We start from the raw sequence: 20,276 nt of genomic DNA, 5'->3' as shown, positions 1-20,276 counted from the left end.
TTGCCTTCCATTTTGATGATCAATTATTCGTTTCAGTCATTTTTTAAGCAAAAACTTCAAACTTTCAACGGTTCCGGCTTCTCAAAAATGTTCTGCATTTCTTTGTCTTAAATTACATTAAATGTAATATCTTTGGGTTTTGAACTGTTAATTCAACAAAGCGAGACGACACATTTGGGCTCTTTTCACTGTTTTCTAATGTTTTTATCAACAATTAAAAATTAAATGATTAATTGAGAAAAGCAGATTAATGGATAATGAAAAGTTAGTTGCAGCTCGTTTCAACCTTTATAAATGATGCCATATTAGAAAGTGGTGTCAAGTTATGTTGCAGCATTTAACAGGCCATTTTATTACAACTTGGTTCTTATTTTAGTGTTTTTTTTGGCCGTCGTTTGTATCTGTTCTGATATAATTGTACTCACTAAAACAACTGCTGAGACTTGGGAACGTGGAGACATTGCTACAGAGAAGTCAGACCCTCAGTTATGTTTTAAATAAAGCAGTTTTAATCTAAACCAGAGGTTCCCAACCCCTGGGCTGTGGGCCGTCAGGACTTTGTCGTACCAAGGCTGCAATACATTTAGTGAGTACAGTGTGTTACCAATAAAACTGATAACTACAACAATAAGACCTACGTTGGGTGACGCTATACTTAACCTTTAAAGGAGTTGTCACCTCGGTAATAGAGTTAAGTAAAAAATCTCATCTCGTAGTTCACTGACGCTAGAGACGAGTTTTAAACATATTGTATTCTAAGATACTCACAGTAGAAAATAAATACTTTATCAATCTGGAGGTTCAGCAGATATCCAGAGATGTTGGAAGTGTCATTCTGGACTGCTGTGACCTCGGCTTCAGGCTGTTGTCTCCGAGGAGTGACGAGAAATCAAACAGCTCAGTTTCTCCCGACTCAAGTTTGACCCCTGACGTCTGCTGTCAGCCCTCCTGCTCCTTGCTTTCCTTTCCGTGGTCCTCCCCCTCGCTGGGCTCCGTGCCCTGGCTCTCCTGCCCGCCATCAGACTCTCTCAGTGGGGCTGCTGGGTCTCTGACAACCCCCTCCATCTCCACCTCCCCCTCCAGCTCCTCCTCAGTCTCCTCCTCCACCCGGCCCACAGTGTCTGGGATAATCTCCACCTCGATGTCAGAGGAGTCCTCGCTCTCCTTGAACCACACCGTCTTCTGGCCCTCCTTCCTCCTCTGCTTGGCCAGGATCGACCTCGCGCTGTACTCGTCCCCGTCTCCTCTGCCCCTCCTGGACAGCCTGGCTGAGGGGCTCCCCTTGGGGACGTGGTTGGTGAAGACGCCACAGGAGGAGCAGTGGCGGTTCCGTCTCTCCATGGGGATGACCCGGCCTCGTGCCTGGGGGAAAGTGCTCCGTCTGGGGAGGACGTTGTTCCAGCGCCTGGCACCCCCGCGGCTCGGGTCGCCCTCATTCTGGAAGCCGTCGTTGGTGTACTGCAGGGAGTCCCGGTGGCCGGACCGGGGCTGGTCGGACTTCAGGCAGGGGCCCAGGCACTGCAGGCAGGAGAGAGGCCCCTCATTAATACAGCAGTTAATGAAGCATGGAGGATATTGAGGCATTGTTCAATGTTACAGATGCCACCGCGGTTCCCCGAGAGTGAGCTAGGTTCATTTGTTCTGTTTTAGCACAGAGCCCTTCTGTGGATTTCAGCTGATAAATATTCATCAAAGCCGCACAGGAGGAGCTCTGCACATGCAGCATGAAACAGCTGAGTCTGTCTCTGACGTCTGAACCATTACAGTACGGAGGTGCCTTTGTAACGCAGTCAGAACCGAAGGCTTCAAAACTGTTTGAAAGTGACCAAATACATGAAAGGGAAAACATTATCTTTATTTAACAGGCTTCTGTCAAAGTTTCTTTACAAAGTTACTTAAAAACAATAAAAGTGAAGCTCCTGGAACTTCAATTTCTTCCACTTTTAAGACTTTCTTTGCTTTCAGACCTTTTACTAATTCATTTTATCACTTTCAGAACTCCATATAACTTCCAGTAAAATCAACCTTCTACTCTACTTTATTGCAGTAACATGTACTTAAATCTTATTTTGTAATTGTATCCATTTATTTGCTTTCTTGCTGTGAGTTAGAGGAGAAGTTTGATACCCTTCTCCTGTCCGTACGTTGGGTATGGACCTGGTGTCTGGAGGTGATTAGCTTAGCTTAGCATAAAGACTGGAAGCAGTGGGAAATGGCTAGCCTGGCTCACTGTAGATCGTACTTGTAAAGTAAGTGAGTTACACAAAAAACATATAATGTGTTAATTTTAACACTTACATTTTCCTTCTTGGACAGAGCCAGGCTAGCTGTTTCCCCTTATTTACAGTCGTTATGCTAAGCTAAGCTAATCACCTCCCGACTTGAGCTCCATAATCATCATACACACACGATCTCATTCATATCTTCTCATCCAGCTCTCAGCAATAAAACAAAAATGTCTTCCTTTGATATGGAAACACACAGTCAACATTTGCATTAAAAATATTACGAAAACCAAAACACAACAATACTTTTTCCTGTTTAAAACTTTCCCCAAGAAGCATTTATGATGACGTCTCCGACTGAAGATCAGCTCCAAACATTCCCGAGATGAAAGAAAAACACTGACTAACCTCACATATTTTGTCCATGCTGGCATTTCCCTTCCACAAGCGGGAAATCAAGAAGCCAATCACAATGAGGCAGAGGACCAGCAGAGCCGCCATAACCAGACCCAGGAGCGCCATGTCGCCAGGGCGGTAGCCGATGTTAGAGGGAGATGGGATGGCCACCGCTGCAGGAAAAAACGAGTGAATGACCTCAAGATTTCACCTCCAGAATTTATAGTCTCAATCTAATATCCATGGGATTTCACCAGGACTACTACAAACATGTAAATATATATATATAAATATATTTCATGGGATTTGTTGATAGTAATTTATCATCTGCATGAATCAAAGGTGTTTATAATACAGGAAATGGTCTGAATAAGATTGGGGTTTGTTTGGGACATCGGTTATGGAGGAAGGGAGCTTGATTTTAGATAATTTGGGCAGCACTTTACATTACAGCTCAGTAATAACATCGTAATAACAGGGGATTAGTTTGATAATAAAGAATAATTAAGTAATATCATGTAATTATCAAAGTAATAACCTGGTAATTGGTATTAACAATGGGTTTTATGGGTAATATTAGACTGAAATGTATGTAACAGGGTAATAACAGGCCAAAACAAAGAATAATAATAATTGGGAAACATTTAAAGACAGCAAAACTATTTTGTAATGATAATATTTTGGTAACAATATGTTAACCTGCTAACAATAAAGTTAGAGAGTTCTGAAGAGATTCCCTGACCTATAAATCTTCTCCTACAGATTTACAGACCCCCCCCAAAAATGTCACATCATAATGATTTAAAGTGATTTCAATGAAAATGAAATTTGTGATGCAAAAAATGAGTTTTCCCAAAGCTACTATCAGCATAATACCTACAAAATAAAGGTCAGTATCACAAAGAACAACAGTGATGATCTTACCAGGTATGACCTGAACAGAGAGGGCGGCTGTTCCAAACTCCCCTGTTGTTGTGTCCACGGCTCTGAGCTGCATTCAGAGAAAGAAAGAAACACAATTGTAAGACGTGTAAATATAAATTAAAATTTTGGAAATCTCTGTTTCATTCTGTGGCGGCACCTGTGGCGATAAGCGGTAATTGCAGGTTTTTGGACCTCACTTGTCCGAGATCCAAACAGTGTCACCGATCAGTTTGTGGAGAACCACTTTGAAGCCTCGAGTTTGGTCACACACGATCTCGTATTCCAGATAAACAGTTCGCTAAAATATGTTTGTGAAACTAAATGAACATCATGCTGTTTGGAAGAAGACTGAAACTAGAGACTGAGAGCATAAACTCATCAGGAAACTGTTTACTGAGCTCATAAATCAACTGAGAAGTTGACTCATTTCTCCATAAGACTGAATGGTATCTGATTAACCACTGCTGGGTGATGGAAAACCGCTTGTGATTTTCCACAGGCTTTCATCAGTGGACCATAGGCTCAGTCACCATTACTTCATTCGGACGTAACCCTTTTTTTGAACAGTTATTTAAATGAAAATCTTCAAGATTATTAATTTAAGAAAAAGATATTTCAGTGTTGCACATCTGTTGTTACCTGAAGCGCGAAGGACTCCGTCTTCACAACTCTCTTCAGGATCACAAAACCATCTGAGGTCACGTTGACGTAGCTGCTGTACTGAACCTCATACTTCACATCTGGATTCAAACCCTGACACACACAAAACAACCTGATTGAAGGATTTGAGGTCTTGTCTTATGTTATTTAAAGCTTCATTTAGTGATTTCTGACCACTAGGCGACAGACAGCTACCAGAATAAACCCACAGAAACACAGCCATGATTTACCATCAGCTTATCAGTTTGTTTTGGAGAAACTTTATCTCTGATTTGGAGTCGTGGTTGTGTCAACATGGAGAATTTTTTGTATGTTTATCTCTGATTTGGTCTCCATCTACTCTGTGAAAAATGATCTGGCTCTCCTTCAATGTGGTTCTGGATGAGTAGGGAACGCTTCAGTTATCTGAGTTTGTTTTCTTACAAGAGCAATCTGCAGTTGTAGACTGAAAGATGAGAGACTGTGTGCGAACCATAGACTGTTTAAATTAAAATGAACATAGTCTTCATCACCCAGAAGTTTCTGAGGAGTCGTTGGTCGGCTCTGGCCGTCGCCATCTTGGCAGTCTTGGCTCTGCCGGCTCCCAGCTAATCCAAAAATGAGCAAACATGTGGAGCTCAGGCGGGTTGAATGAAGCCTGGTTACTGAAACCAACCACTTGTCACTCAAAGCGTCCATGTCCTTAATTATACATAACTTTAAGCCTTAATATAATTTAAACAGGGTTATATAAAGATTCACCCCTGTATGGTTGTCATGAATGGGGAAATTAACTCTAGAAACCAAGAGTGTTTTCTGTACCAGGCTGTAAACATTTTAAAATGGGGCCTTATGGAGACTCACCGCTGGAGCCAGCCTCTAGTGGCTGTTAGAGGAACTGCAATTTTTTAGGCACTTCCGAGTTGGCTTAATCAACCAGCCACAGAGGTTGCTGCTCGGTGAGAACCCAAACAACGATGTACAAAAGCTGAAAGCTGCCTTGAGCTGTAGAGTTTGGTGTTACTTGAATTTGGTAGTACTATTGACAATCTGTAGCCATGACATAGATATAATTTATTAAAGTTGATAATTTGCCTATTTAGACATCCAACAGTTTCTCTTTTAGCTCTGCTTTTGGTCACCATCAACTCCTAAGAGAAACATCTGGCTCTGTAGCTGCTAAATGCTCCACAGTGTTCACCTGCTATTCTCTCATTGTGTCAGTCTGCTGTTTAGTGGTTAGCTAGTAGGGTACAGTGGGTTTATTAGAGCTTTTTCTCTGAAAACAGCTGCTGGAGACGAAGCTGAGAAGTGCTGAGAAGAACTGCAGAGTTGGTGATAAATCTCTGGGTTTGTCACTACGAACTGTCCCTTATTACTCATCTGAGCCATTGTTAATACAGAATTGTTGATTATCTCTGGGTTAACAGCATTTTTATGGATTGTTATCAGTTTAGATACATTTTGATTAACCTTCTGAGTGTTTGAATTTATTATATTTTGGCTTATTGTACTATTGTATTGTATTGGCTCACCTCACTGGAGAATCAGTCAGTCAAGTGTCCAGCCAAAACCAGCAAATAGGTTTTCATGTTTATCTAATTCAGCTTTAACTAAAGGTATCTTCAAAACAGACTGATAGCGAGAATAGTTTTGAAAATAAAACTTTTTAACACAGCTGCACATAAAAAGCACTCACAGCGGCAAAGTCCTCGTCCCGAGCTCGGACCCTGAAGGGCCGGTTGGTGCTCCGGTCTCGGAGGATCATGCTCTCGGGGACGGAGTTACTGTAGATGAATCCTTCGTATCGCTCCTTCTCAAAGCGAGGAGGGTTTCTGCTCTTCTTCATCACCTCGATGGTCACCTGCGTCACTGCGAACTGATCCCTGTTGGTCACCTGTGACGCCTGATGGCCAGGAGAGTTAGACCAAAGTTACATCCAAGCTCATATGCCGCAATAACTAAAGAGCTTCATGTTTTGGTTTTCCATTTAAAACTAGCACAGAACAAAAAGAGAATTTGTTTTACCAGAACCGTGAGAGTTATTGGGCCGACGATATCCGCAGCTTTAGCCATGGTGATGTTTCCTGTTTCCTCATCGATCTGGAAAATATTTCCCTCATTTCCTGAAGACAGAAAACACCATCAGCAACAAAAATTATTTAATTTTCTTTAGACATCAGTACATCAACACATCATTCAGGAAGACCTTATATGTTCCCCCACCAGCTCATTACAGTACACACAGTATTCATGATCACTTATTTCCGTCTTTCCAGTTTAAGAGTATTGTCTTTATTAGCGAGTGTGAAATCGATCAAAGTGGGTTGTTCATATTTCAGCAAGCATTCAATCTTCATTTCAACAGAAAAAGTAATTTGTTGGGCATTATATTTCCCTCAAAACATCTTGCTGTTGCACATTAGTTGTATATAAACGTAATTTCTAAGACAGGGCTGAAAATATGCACAACTAAATAAGTAATGTTAGTTGTTATTTATCATCAGGACTGTCTGGTTTGATCAGATCCGATCTGATTGACTTGGCAACATCAGTTTATTTCTTCTGACTGAGCCTTGCCGACTTCAAACCAGTGAGAAAAAACTGTGAAATTACCAAAACTGTTCTAACTTTAGCAGAAAATGTTCACTCACAGTAAAAAGCTGTTTCTGAAGATTTCAAAATGTTTCCAGATGTTTAAAAGCTTGAAAAAATGCAAAATATCCATAAAAATGAAGCCCTGCAAACACTTATTTTTGTCTTGTTTTCATGATGAGTTCCTCTTTTTTCACTTTGTAACCAGAGGTCTGTGAAATCTTCAAAGGCGTTGAAAAGATTAAGATTACTGCTGCTATTCCTAGTAATAACAGTACAAGTAAAATCCTATTAATTTATGTCTGCATCATAAAAGAGACCTGTAGTGGGTGGTGAGTAAAAGAATAGTTTAAATATGTGGTTGAGTTCAAACCTCGGAGTATTCTGTAGCTTATCTGCTCGCTCCTGTTCTTGTCTCCGTCCTTGGCGAACACCGGACCAGGTTCCAGCACCAGCGGCCCTTCCTGTGGATTAAAATCATCATGCACAGATTCTGCAGCCTGCATATGTTCTCATTTATTTTCAGACATTTTCTGACAGGCAGACCTGTAATAGCAAACATCTGATGAGCTCTCAACACGTGACTTCCCAGCGGTGGTTATAGATGAAGCGACAGTTTCCATTGTTTCATTAGCATCTATCACCACTATCTGTGAAGCTGCATAAGAATAACTTCCATCTGCCAAGTGACTGAATGTATTATTCTTATCACATTAGATGCTGGCGAATGCGTTATGGAGGTGGACTGATGAAGTTAAAACCGCAAAATGAGATTTTAATTTGCATCTGTCTCTTTGAAAGCTGCAGCCTACAATGTTTGGTCCTTTCGAGGAGGATTGAGCTGAAACTGCTCCATCCATGAAAAATGAAACAGTTTTACAGAAGCCAAAACTGATGGTGCATTCAGGTGCTCCTGGTCAACTACTGGTAAAGTTTATCATCAAGAAAATCCCCTTAAAATGTTAACAATTATTCCCTGATAGTTCAAGAACCTGACATGTTGTTTTTGCTTTACCCTCCCTCACCAGGGAGAAACTATGGTGGCCATCCCTATCTAGAACCAGTTTTTGGGGTTTGTCTTTACTGGGCTACTGTAGAAACATGGTTGTTCAACATAGCGGACTCTACAGAAGGTGGCCGGCAGCATCTGTCGGTAAAACCAGCTCATTCTAAGATAATTTTAATTAATTAATTAATTCTAACACAAAGATTCAGGATGTGATATTCGACTTCAACGTGATTAACAACTAAAAAAACTGCATATTATGTTATTGGAAAATAATAACATCAATTATATTCATATTTGAAGTTCAATATGTGGGTTCACTGTACAGTTGAGTATAATATATAATATCCATTAAATATGTCAGTTAGGCAGGCATCAGCAGTTTAAAAAATAATAGAAAAGGGGTCTGCCAGGTCCTAGCGGATCGGGTCGAGTTTTAACAAAGGACCTTCTTAATAAAGTCCAAACCCCTGATCCATCACCCCATGAACAAAATCTGTGATCTGCTGTTTGTATACATCTCAGCCAGAATGAATCTCAGCTTCAAGACTTAGAGGACGTCATCGTGGGAACTCACCTCCTTCTCGGTGAGATTGACTCTGCCTTTGTAGCCGGTGCTCACACACAGTTTGGCGATTCCTAAGTTGGTTCTCAAACAAGGCTGGAACCAAGGGGGCCGGTTGTCAACGTCCTTCACATTCACCGTGATGGAGGCCACAGATGTGAAGAAGGGCTCGTTGGAGGCCGAACCGTTGAACGTGTCCTGGAACATGTGACACATTTCACAGGTCAAAGGTAAAAGAGAAGCAGCTGCCTGGATGTTGTTTTTATAGAGGATTACTTTACCTGCACATGTAAAACCAGAGAGATCTTCTGTACAACGTCGTAGTCCAGGATGCTTTTAACAATTATCTTTGGAGTGTTGATGTTTTCTAGGCGGAAATATTTATCCTGGTTTAACAGACAGAGACAGAAAACATACATATATGTAAGATAAAATAATGTATAACAGTATAATAATAATAGTATAAAAACTACATTTATACTGCACATTTTAAAACAAAGTTACAAAGTTTTTACAATAAAAACAACAAGATTAAAACATTTCCCCACTAAAGTTAAAGCAGCAACAAGGAACTTTCATTTGGGTGGTATTGTTTCCACGTCCTCCTTTCATTGAATTCATTGGGAATCTGACTGAATCTGACCCGATGGCAGGCAGAATATAGAAATAGCTTCTTGCTGAGAACGTCTTGCTAAAAACTTGTTGTAGTATGTTTCAATAAAAACAAGCAAGCTCTTTTTTTTAAATACAGGTTTTGAAAAGTGAGAAACTTTTGAAACATGAGGAGGAAGTGAAGTCCTTTCACTGGTTTTTAAATTGGACATAAATCTGAGTGTCATCTGCATAATAATGGTAGGGAATACTATCTAACTTACTGTTGCACAAAAAAATTAAGAAACTAAAAAAATTACGCCCTCAAAGAATTTTGAGATCAAATATTCTAAACTCAAGGTCACTCATTAGTTGTTTATTATTATGTCTATTAAAGTGATATTGCAGATATGTTCCCAAAGATGAGAATGAACCTCGATGCTCAAACTTAATTTAGTAATTGAATATTTTTATCTCTTTTATCCCCTCAATCATCATAAGTCCCGACCCCCAAGGTTGGGAACCACTGTCTTAAAGGACCAGTGTGTAGGATTTAGTGGCGTCTCGCAGTGAGGTTGCAGATTACAACCAACTGAATAAACAGTAGCCTTCAGTGTACTGTTTGTCTGTTCTGGGCTACTGTAGAAACATGGTGATTCAACATGGCGGACTCCATAGAAGAAGATCCTCTCCCTCTATAGATAAAAACAACTCATTCTCAGGTAACAAACAACAATTCTTATTTTCATGTGATTGTACACTAATACAAACTTACCTATTGATATTATATTCCATTTCTGACAATTGATCCTCCTAAATGTTACACACTGGTCCTTTAAACCTGCAGTAACTGATTTTTAACCCCCGAGTACAGTCCAGTATCACTATGTCATTACATTAGATACGTTCTTACTGTTGCAGACTCTAATCGATAGTAGAGCGGCTCTGAATCGACGTCTGTTGCTTCTATCAGCCCAACTGTGGAGTTCACTGGAGCGAGCTGCAGGAGACAAAAACATCAACATCATATCCAACCTGAAACTCACATACATGAAGCTGATACACTAACACTACTCACCTCATTTACTTCCAGCACAAAGTGGTTTTGGGCAAAGTTTGGTGGGTTATCGTTCACATTTTCAACCAAAACTTCAACAGACTCGTTCACCTTGAAGAGACCGAAACAATGAACGAATTCAGAGACTCAATTGTGCAAGTGAAGAGAAAAATACACAATGTCTTGAGATTCTGACTGCTGTTAACAATCCATGTTCTGGCTTCACTGGTTTATTATTATCTTCTTTCCTGACAAACCGTGTGATATTGTGTTTAACTGATTTACTCACAGATCTGGAGCCAGCTCTGCTGCACTGCACCCACACCACCAGAGTTGCACTGGAAAGTGACTAACAGAAACACACAACAGTTATATGGCTGAAAGATGCTTTAATTATTGTGCCTTGCATAAGCAAGCACAATACTACTCTTCCTCGGGCTTATTATTGTGCCTTGCAAAGCAAGCACAATACTACTCTTCCTCGGGCTTATTATTATTCTTCTTCCGTACGTTTTGGCGCGCTTCTTCTCCCGCAGCTTTTGTCGCACATACACAAAAAAGGTATCAAAACGTGCGGCTCGGCCGGGAATCGAGTGCTATGACTTTTCTAAGAATTTCGCCAAACGGTTTGCCGATAAATCGCCAAAAACCGGTCAAAAAAATGAATGGGTGTGTATTGCGAGAACCTCCAACTGAAAAAAACTGCCAGAGTGCGTGACATCATCGCTAGAGTGTGGGGAGAAGGGAAAAATTTGTTGAAAAATAAATTTGTAAACTGCTGTCATGGCCACAAATTTCACTCTACAGAAATAATTTATAGATAGAAACGTAGGTAAATTCGTTGGGGTCGCAGTGATACCACTGCTGAAGCTGTCAGACAAATAGTTTTGGCGGGAGACGCACTGATGCGCCAGCAACACCCTCTCACGGCCCCATCTACTCCCATGTTAATTTTAGAGGACAAATCTTGAAACACGCTCGTTGAACCTCTTCTCTCTCAATCTACCCAGGTCACATTTTTTAACTTTAGCCACTGAAACTCGGCAGTGCTATAGTCAACAAGATGACGACGCTCACGGTCTTTTCGGTTTTCATTTCGGTCGTTCCTGGCCATGCTTTTGAGGGGATTCGTTTTAATTGTTTTCTGTCTCTCTGAGGAGTTAGAGACAGAGAAAGCGCGCGCAGCTGCTGTGGGCTCCCCTGATTGCCATGACAACTAAAGCCTGCTCACACACACACACACACACACACATACACACACACACACACACACACAGCTAGCTACAGAGAATGACAAGGCATTAATAAGCTAGCGCTAGCTAGCTAAAGATAATTAGCAAGCGGCTAACAAACAAACAATTTAAAGCTGAATGATTTTAATATTAACACAAAATAAGAACAATACACCTTAAATATTTTACCCTACTATGAGCTGTTACTTAATTTATATTAGCACTCCTTCAGGAGCATAACACAATTAAACACATTAACCAAAGCTAGCACTTAGCTAGCGATTAGCGGTTAGCACTTAGCTAGCGATTAGCGGTTAGCTAGCGATTAGCACGTTGCTAAGCGCTTGCTTTGGTTTATGTGTTTATGTGTGCTAGCTTTAGCTAGCTAGCTAAGGAGGATGACAGGTTATCAATATGCTATAGGGAGGATTACATGGCATTAATAAACTAGCGCTAGCTGGCTAGCTAAAGATAATTAGAAGGTGGCTAACAACCAAACAATTTAAAGCTGAATGATTTTAATATTAACACAAAATAAGTTCAATACACCTTAAATATTTTACCCTACTATGAGCTGTTCCTTAATTTACATTAGCTCTCCTTCAGGAGCATAATACAATTAAACACATTGACCAAAGCTAGCACTTAGCTAGCGATTAGCGCTTAGCTAGCCATTAGCATGTATGTAGCGATAAGCAGTTAGCTAGCGATTAGCAGTTAGCTAGCGATTAGCACGTAGCTAAGCGCTACCTTTGGTTTATGTGTTTATGTGTGCTGGCTCTAGCTAGCTAGCTAAAGAGAATGACATGATATTAATATGCTAGCGCTAGCTAAGGAGGATGACAGGTTATCAATATGCTATAGGGAGGATTACATGGCATTAATAAGCTAGCGCTAGCTGGCTAGCTAAAGATAATTAGAAGGTGGCTAACAAGCAAACAATTTAAAGCTGAATGATTTTAATATTAACACAAAATAAGTTCAATACACCTTAAATATTTTACCCTACTATGAGCTGTTCCTTAATTTACATGAGCACTCCTTCAGGAGCATAATACAATTAAACACCTTTACCAAAGCTAGCACTTAGCTAGCGATTAGCGGTGAGCACTTAGCTAGCGATTAGCACAGAGCTAGCGATTAGCACTTAGCTAGCGATTAGCGCAGAGCTAGCGGTTAGCACGTAGACATGGTATTAACATATGGGCCAGAGCAAGGCACAATCAAAATTGCTTTAGGAATTTTCTAGTTATTATTCTTCTTCCGTGCGTTTTTCGGGCGCTTCTTCTCCCGCAGCTTTTGTCGCACATACACAAAAAGGTATCAAAACGTGCGGCTCGGCCGGGAATCGAGTGCTATGACTTTTCTAAGAATTTCGCCAAACGGTTTGCCGATAAATCGCCAAAAACCGGTCAAAAAATGAATGGGTGTGTATTGCGAGAACCTCCAACTGAAAAAACTGCCAGAGTGCGTGACATCATCGCTAGAGTGTGGGGAGAAGGGAAAATTTGTCGAAAAATAAATTTGTAAACTGCTGTCATGGCCACAAATATCACTCTACAGAAATAATTTATAGATAGAAACGTAGGTAAATTCGTTGGGGTCGCAGTGATACCACTGCTGAAGCTGTCAGACAAATAGTTTTGGCGGAGAGCACTGATGCGCCAGCAACTCCCTCTCACGGCCCCATCTACTCCCATGTTAATTTTAGAGGACAAATCTTAAAAACGCTCGTTGAACCTCTTCTCTCTCAATCTCCCAGGTCACATTTTTAACTTTAACCACTGAAACTCGGCAGTGCTATAGTCAACAAGATGACGACGCCCACGGTGTTTTCGGTTTTCTTTCGGTCGTTCCTGGCCATGCTTTTGAGGGGATTCGTTTTAATTGTTTTCTGTCTCTCTGAGGAGTTAGACACAGAGAGAGAGCGTGCGCAGCTGCTGTGGGCTCCCCTGATTGCCATGACAACCAAAGCCTGCTCACACACACACACACACACACACACACACACACATAGCTAGCTACAGAGGAGCATTTAAGCTATTAATAAGCTAGCGCTAGCTGGCTAGCTAAAGATAATTAGCAGGCGGCTAACAATCAAACAATTTAAAGCTGAATGATTTTAATATTAACACAAAATAAGTTCAATACACCTTAAATATTTTACCCTACTATGAGCTGTTCCTTAATTTACATTAGCACTCCTTCAGGAGCATAATACAATTAAACACATTAACCAAAGCTAGCACTTAGCTAGCGATTAGCGCATAGCTAGCGATTAGCGCGGAGCTAGCGATTAGCAGTTAGCTAGCGATTAGCACGTAGCTAGCGCTAGCTCTGGTTATGTGTTTATGTGTGCTAGCTCAAGCTAGCTAAAGAGAATTAGAAGGTAGAAGAAGGTATTAGAAGGTTAGCTAATTAATTAAAATGCTTTGCTTGCTAGAGAGGATAAGCTACTAATGTTTTAGCGCAAGCTAGCTAGACAGAACAAGGTATGAATATGCTAGCACTCGCTAGCTAGAGAGGACAAAGGATTACTGTGCTAATTAAACGTCACAAAAGACACTGAAATTCTTAATTAGCCATCTATTTCAACTTGTTACACCTGACACAAGTTATACAGATTTACTAATGTAATAAAACATCAAGTTAGATTTATTTTGTGAGGAAGAAGACACTCAGACTGTTGTAACTGCCTATGACTGCACAGTAAGAATAGTTTGCTTTCTTAATTATGTATTATTTATTAATATAAATATTGTTATTCATATTATTGATAGCATTACTTATTATTGTTCTTATTATTATTACTATTATTATCATTATTATTATAACTACATACTTATTATTCCCACCATTGTGGTTATTACTTATTTAGTTACTTTAGCAATTTTAATTAAACTATGACCCTTCCTGCATTATCCCAGGACAATATTATGCCAAACTCCATTTAAGAAATACCATATATTAACAAATATTTGCACTTACATAAATGCACATAACTGTAGAAACACAAGAAAAACCCATCATATCTCAACAGTCTTCTTGTTAATTCGGCATCAATATAATACATAAATACCAACTTTTGGCCGACTTTGTCGCATCAACTCGTTACCAGCCTCACTATTTCAGTGGGCAAGACCGTGGCAATAGATGGAAAAACAAGATTTGTCATTAAAATACGTGGTTGTTAGTGGATCACGCGTACGCCGAATTAAACACGGGTGTCTCCCTCATTGTACTGTAAACTACTCGGCAGTGTAGTAATGTATGGGCCAGTGTCACGGGCCAGGCAAGGCACAATCAAATTGCTTTAGGAATTTTCTAGTTTAACTTAAACACCTGTAATGATTTTGCCATGGTTTTGTAAAATAACTGTTTAATGAGTTGTCTTGTAGGAAGTTACATTTTCCCCATGTGCAATCTTTGGACAATTGCTTAATCATTCGGGAGTTATAGGCTTCATCTAGATTTTGTTTTCTTAAATCTTAAATCAGTTTTCACCATTACACTCAACTGAACATCAATATGATCGGATATAATTGCTAAAATTGCAAGTGTAGATTCATTTTCATTTGGATTGAGTTGTTCAAATCAATTTCTGCACCAAGTTTCAGATTATCTTCAGGAAGTAGAGATGCACAGATACTAGATCGGGTATCGGGTTAGATACTGAGCTCATGTATTCGTGATTGTAATCATAAAACTACTCTGATTCCACTTTACGACAACGTGATGCTACGTAACCTCTCGTTAGCGGAGCAGGAAGGCTGAGGAGAGGCAATGTCAGCAATTTGGAGATATTTTAGAACTTTTACAACATTAGCAACATTAAATTAGTTACAGTCAGAAAGTGAGGAACATCTAATAAGAATAAAACATGTTTTTAAAGTAATTGTTTGAACTGTAATGGCATTATTAAGAACTCATATTGGCATACCCAAATGTAAGTATTTGTATTTAGTCTGAAACAAAGTGGTATTGGTGGATCCCTCAGCTGGACTGGGCCCTGATTGGCTCTCCTGACTGAAAGAATCTGTCCAATCAGAGCTCTATGTTACTCTGTAACAAACCTTTAAATCTAAACTACATGTTGTACAAAACATCATATAAATCACTCTTCTTATTTTAAAATGTTTTTCTGCTGGGATATTTTTATTAAACTGGATTACAGATATAATAACAGATATTGTCTTTATATTAGTATATTTTGACCAATAAGTAACAACAAGATGCAGTAAACTACAGAAATGCCAAATACATGTTTGAGGTAAAACTGTCTGATATAGTTTGTCCATTAGAAAACACTTTAAAGCAAATTAAAGCATCCTTGTCAAAATGTTTGCTTTAACTCATATCCAGTATCAGTCTGGCTATAATCTATAATCACCTCATAGTCGAGTCCTTTCTTCACCATCAGCTCGTCCCCTTTTAGGTAGAACAGATCTTCAGGGTTCACAGTGACTGTAAGTGTTACATCGTCGCTGGAGCTGATTTTCACCACCTGGACGTCAGCCGTGTTGTTTTCTGGGACCGTGACGGGGCCCGGAGGAACCGTGCAAACTGACAGAGGTGAGACACATTATTTTAGATAAAAGACACAGTCAACACCAAGTCTGTGAGGAAAAACAGGATAACTGGGAACTAAAGAGATAAAGAACTACAGGACTATGATAACGTGTGTTTAGTTATCAGTAATGACTTTGGGAAACGTATTACCAGCACTTTACTTGAGTCTTTTCTTTTCATTCTACTTCATTTATCTGAATGTTTAGTTTCTTTACAAAAACAGATTCTGGCACAAAACATATGGAAAGTTTACAAAATATGATGTTTTGTTAATTAACAACAATTTTGATCACTTCTCAAATGTGAAGGTTTGCTGCTTTTCCTTTGGGTTATTTTAATAATTTCAATGTACTTGTAATAAGGGATGTTTGGCCTGCTGTCCCATTGAACTCTGGGTAATTGTGACAGCATTTCTCACTATTTTTGACAATAATAATCAATAATAGTTGCACTCTGATACAAAATGAGTTCAACCTCAACCAACAACAGTTACGTCCTGCTTTTACATTAATGTCATTATAAGCTACAAAACATTTCTACGTTCACTACTTTTACTTTTAATGCTGAAAGTACATTTCCAGGATTATATTTACATACTTTTACTTCTATAAACAATCTGACCTTACACGCGTATACTCGGTGTTGCATGAAGAAGTGGTTGAACTCTAAATTTACGCCTCAATTTGTTTTTAAAGCAGCTCTCCAGTAAAAAGATAAACGTCCTACTCTTGCGTATTTAGTTCACCTAAAATTGGGCCGATGGCATTTGCACATTGTCACTTCTGCTGCTTGACTTCAGGGAGTATGGATCCTCAGGAGCAGATCAATACTGGCCCACAAACGGGTGAGACAACTACATAAAAGTATGAATTATCCACCCACTCAGGAACAATGGATAGAGCTATGTCATGCCTTCGCCATCCTAGGGGCGGAAACATTCTGAATGATCTCTGCTTCATCCTGTAACATTAAAACATGAATTAAACTAACTGATGTAAACAAGTCAGATGGATTGTAACTGGATGTGTTGTAATGTGTAGTTGTTGTTGTGTTTTTATTGATTTTTGAGTGTCTTTGTATATCCTTACTGAGACTTTTATACTGGTTATTTGTCTCCTTTGTTTGTTTGTTTTCGACCCAGGAAGAGTGTTTCTGGTTGAATCAATCTGTTCGGGGCCTCCAGGGCAAAAACTTACAGTTGGGCCCCTATGTGATATTGTACTTAAAGGAATATTTCAACATTTTGAGATATATTCCCTTTCTGGTGGAGAGTTAGATGAGAAGACTCTCATGTCTGCATAATAAATATTAAGCTATAACAAGCAGCACGTTAGCTTAGCTTAGCATAAAGACTGGAAACAGAGGGAAACAGCTAGCCTGGCTCAGTCTGAAGGAAACAACATCAGCCTGCCAGCACCTGTAAAGCTCACTCATTAACACATTTTATCTTGTTTGTTTTAAACATTAAGGTTAATATCAAGTCCTAAAGTTTTAATGTTGGTGCTGTTGTGATATCTGACAATATGTACTGTTTTTTTGATGCTGCATTGAAAACAAATCCCACCAACTCTGATGAATTAAACATAAATGAACCCTTTAAAACAGTGAGAATTCTTCTGTATTTTCTGTCCTTTGAAGCAATGGTTCCCAACCTGAGGGTCAGGAACCTCCAATGGCCCCCAAAATCGGACAAGATCACCAGATTACTTTAAGTTTCACAAAGTTATGTTCACTTTTTTCTGACTTTTCTTCTTTTTTCTTGTGAAATTTTGAATTCTTTGACCTCTTCAGGCCTCTTAAACTCTTTCAAAATAGAAATCAGAAGATGAAAAATCACTCTTCTCTTCTTCTCGTGAGGGATCACAAGTAGACGTAGCTTCATCTTTTAGGGTCCACAAGCCGAAAAGGTTGTGAACTACTGCTTTAAAGGAAGGAAAGGAAACATCTCACTGTCTGTCTCACTGACACTCTGCAGCCTCATCAACATCCTCATCCCTTCCTGCCCTCACCAGCGACAGATGACGCCCTCCACAGAAATCAGAGCTCTACTCACGTCTTTCAGCAGGACAAAGTGTACAAAAGCAGACGGCGACAATGCATCCGAGGAGAACAGGTTTGCTCTTCGATTTCAGTTCCATGTCCTGATTTCAGAGGCAGCAACAAATGAAGTCCCGGAGGAGGATGAGGAGCCTGTGGTACCAGCTGGTACTCGTCCACATAATGCCCCGTCTGTGCTGCCCGGCGAGTGGGAGTCGACTACAGTTGCAATGTTTGTGACTTCATCTTACGGGCACATATTGCATTAAGCGCCTGCCAGCAGAGGACTCGCAGCCTCCTACTAAAATACTTGCATCTGTTTTAGCTGGACGGGTCATTCTGTATTGGTGGCCCTGATGCATTCTGGGAGGAATCCAGCAGAGGAATGTTGGCAGCTGGAAACATTTCTCACATAGATAAATACTAATATATATATATATATACATAATATACATATATATACAGTATATTTAATACTAAATACTCTTCAGGTAAGACAGACCTGTTTAAAGTTGGATTAGTCTCCTTGTTGTGAAATTTAATGATAACATACAGTAGTTATCATATACACACATACATATACATGAGCATATACTACATACATTTACATATATGCATAAATTACACAACTGTTTGACAAAACGTATAATAGTCAACTATCTTCACCAAAAAGTCAAACTCTTGAAATACATTTTTGAAAGTTTTGCTGACCTCAATTTTTTTAAATAATTCTTCTTTAGAAAAACGTTAATCTTAAAAAAAAAAAAAAAAAGAAATTCTGTATTTTTTTTACTTGTTGTCATTAAAGAAAAAAAAAGCTGTGAACCAAATTTTTGTTATTTGGTATATATATATACATATATATGTAACACTTTGCCTAATAAGTAGCTTTACTTTTGACACTTATCTGTTCATATTTTTACATAAATAAGATTTTGAAAGCAGGATTTTTACTTACTATCAGAAGAGTTTTTCATTGTGGTTTTGTTACTTTTTCTTAAGTAAAATATATGAATACTTCTTCCACCACTGCTTGTTAGATATGTTTAAAATTAACAAAATAATATTGTGTTTTGGGAGGAAAATCATGCTTTAGATTCCTGTGGGACACTATAACTTGTCAATGAAAGTACACTAAATGTAATTATTTTTGCATCCTGCTGCCCTAAATGTGGATTAGTCCGCCGCTGAAAATAGTCCCCAACAAATGCACTATTTCCTCCTGTTTGATAAAAATATATTGACCAGCTGTTTCAATTAATTAGCCTTTTTTTTTATGAAACTATATATTTGTGTGATGTCTTTAAAGATTTACGTCTTCAGTAGGAACCAGTGGAGCCATAGACAGCAAGTCAGAAAGTAAAACTAACAACACTGTTGATTTTGGCCTTTTCACAGGACTTGCTGACAAAAGAAAAAATGCAGTTTATTCCCAGTTTGATCCTTTAACACACTGGTGTTTACTGGTCAACCACCAGTTGCACAAACACAAATCAGAATGTTTTCCTGTCTGATCCCTGACACAGTAATGATGACAGAGAGTTACACTGGCACAAACTGGGACACATAATGGCTTCACATGTGGACAAGGCACCGCTGTGCACACGCCAGGCTGTCATACATGGCACTAAGTACACACACACACACACACACACACACACACACACACACACACACACACACACATGCACACTGCTGTCCCACCCCCCATCTCCTCTGTGTGGGAACAACAAGCTCACAGTCATGATGAAGCTCATACATTATGTTTCCATGCAGAGATGCTCCTCACTAACACTGAACACACGCACACGCACACACACACACACACACACACACACACACACACACACACACACACACACACACACAGGCTCTGTGCTGCTCTTCCATCTGACCACCGGGAGGAGCCTGAGATCTGAGGATCGGCCACCGGTCCGGCTCACAGTTTGAATCCTCAACACAACTTTATTTACAGAGGTCGACAAATACACACACAGCAAACAGGAGAACAAGGAAAGAACAAAGCTAAAAACAAAACATCTAAACATGCAAAGAAATATGTAAAAGAAATAAACAAAAATAAACTTTTGACCGAAACTTTGAGCGTATATAGCATAAATACGTTGATCTTCCATTATCGGGATAATCCTGAACATCCTCACATGAGTTGAAAGAGGGGCTTGGTTTGTTCATTGTACAAGTTAAAACCGGATGTTTTCTGTATTTCATTCCAAACTAAAGAACAACAGGGAGACAAGGTTCCTTTCTCAGGTGCAATAAGAATATACGTTTCTTTAAATGTTAGAAAAGGTGATTCCAGTATGTTTTATTGGAGAGGTTCGTAAACCTGGGGTCGGGACCCCCACTAGGGGTTGCCAGGCCTTCTTGATTTCTCAGAAAACATTTAAAATTCCTGCTTTAGGCCTTTATCAGCATTTTT

The 20,276-nt window shown here is 39.5% G+C and overlaps 1 protein-coding gene across 1 annotated transcript; it reads right to left on the bottom strand.

The window, feature by feature from the left end:
- Nucleotides 1-939: 939 nt before the first annotated feature.
- Nucleotides 940-18,103, bottom strand: cdhr5a (cadherin-related family member 5a). The gene is made up of 14 exons (XM_051378963.1): nt 17,853-18,103; nt 15,621-15,793; nt 10,288-10,347; nt 10,020-10,109; nt 9,855-9,941; nt 8,632-8,736; nt 8,363-8,548; nt 7,153-7,243; nt 6,213-6,310; nt 5,884-6,090; nt 4,185-4,298; nt 3,546-3,612; nt 2,634-2,794; nt 940-1,518 (listed from the first exon to the last, which is right to left on the bottom strand). Exons 1-14 carry the CDS (start codon nt 17,935-17,937, stop codon nt 940-942), a joined length of 2,103 nt encoding a protein of 700 aa, XP_051234923.1. The 5' UTR covers nt 17,938-18,103.
- Nucleotides 18,104-20,276: the final 2,173 nt, after the last annotated feature.

Source organism: Dicentrarchus labrax, unplaced genomic scaffold (genome assembly GCF_905237075.1).
Source record: "Dicentrarchus labrax unplaced genomic scaffold, dlabrax2021, whole genome shotgun sequence".
Classification (NCBI taxonomy): Eukaryota; Metazoa; Chordata; class Actinopteri; family Moronidae; genus Dicentrarchus; species Dicentrarchus labrax.
The sequence above is the reverse complement of the archived record's forward strand: the minus strand, read 5'-3'. Positions and strand labels throughout refer to the sequence as shown.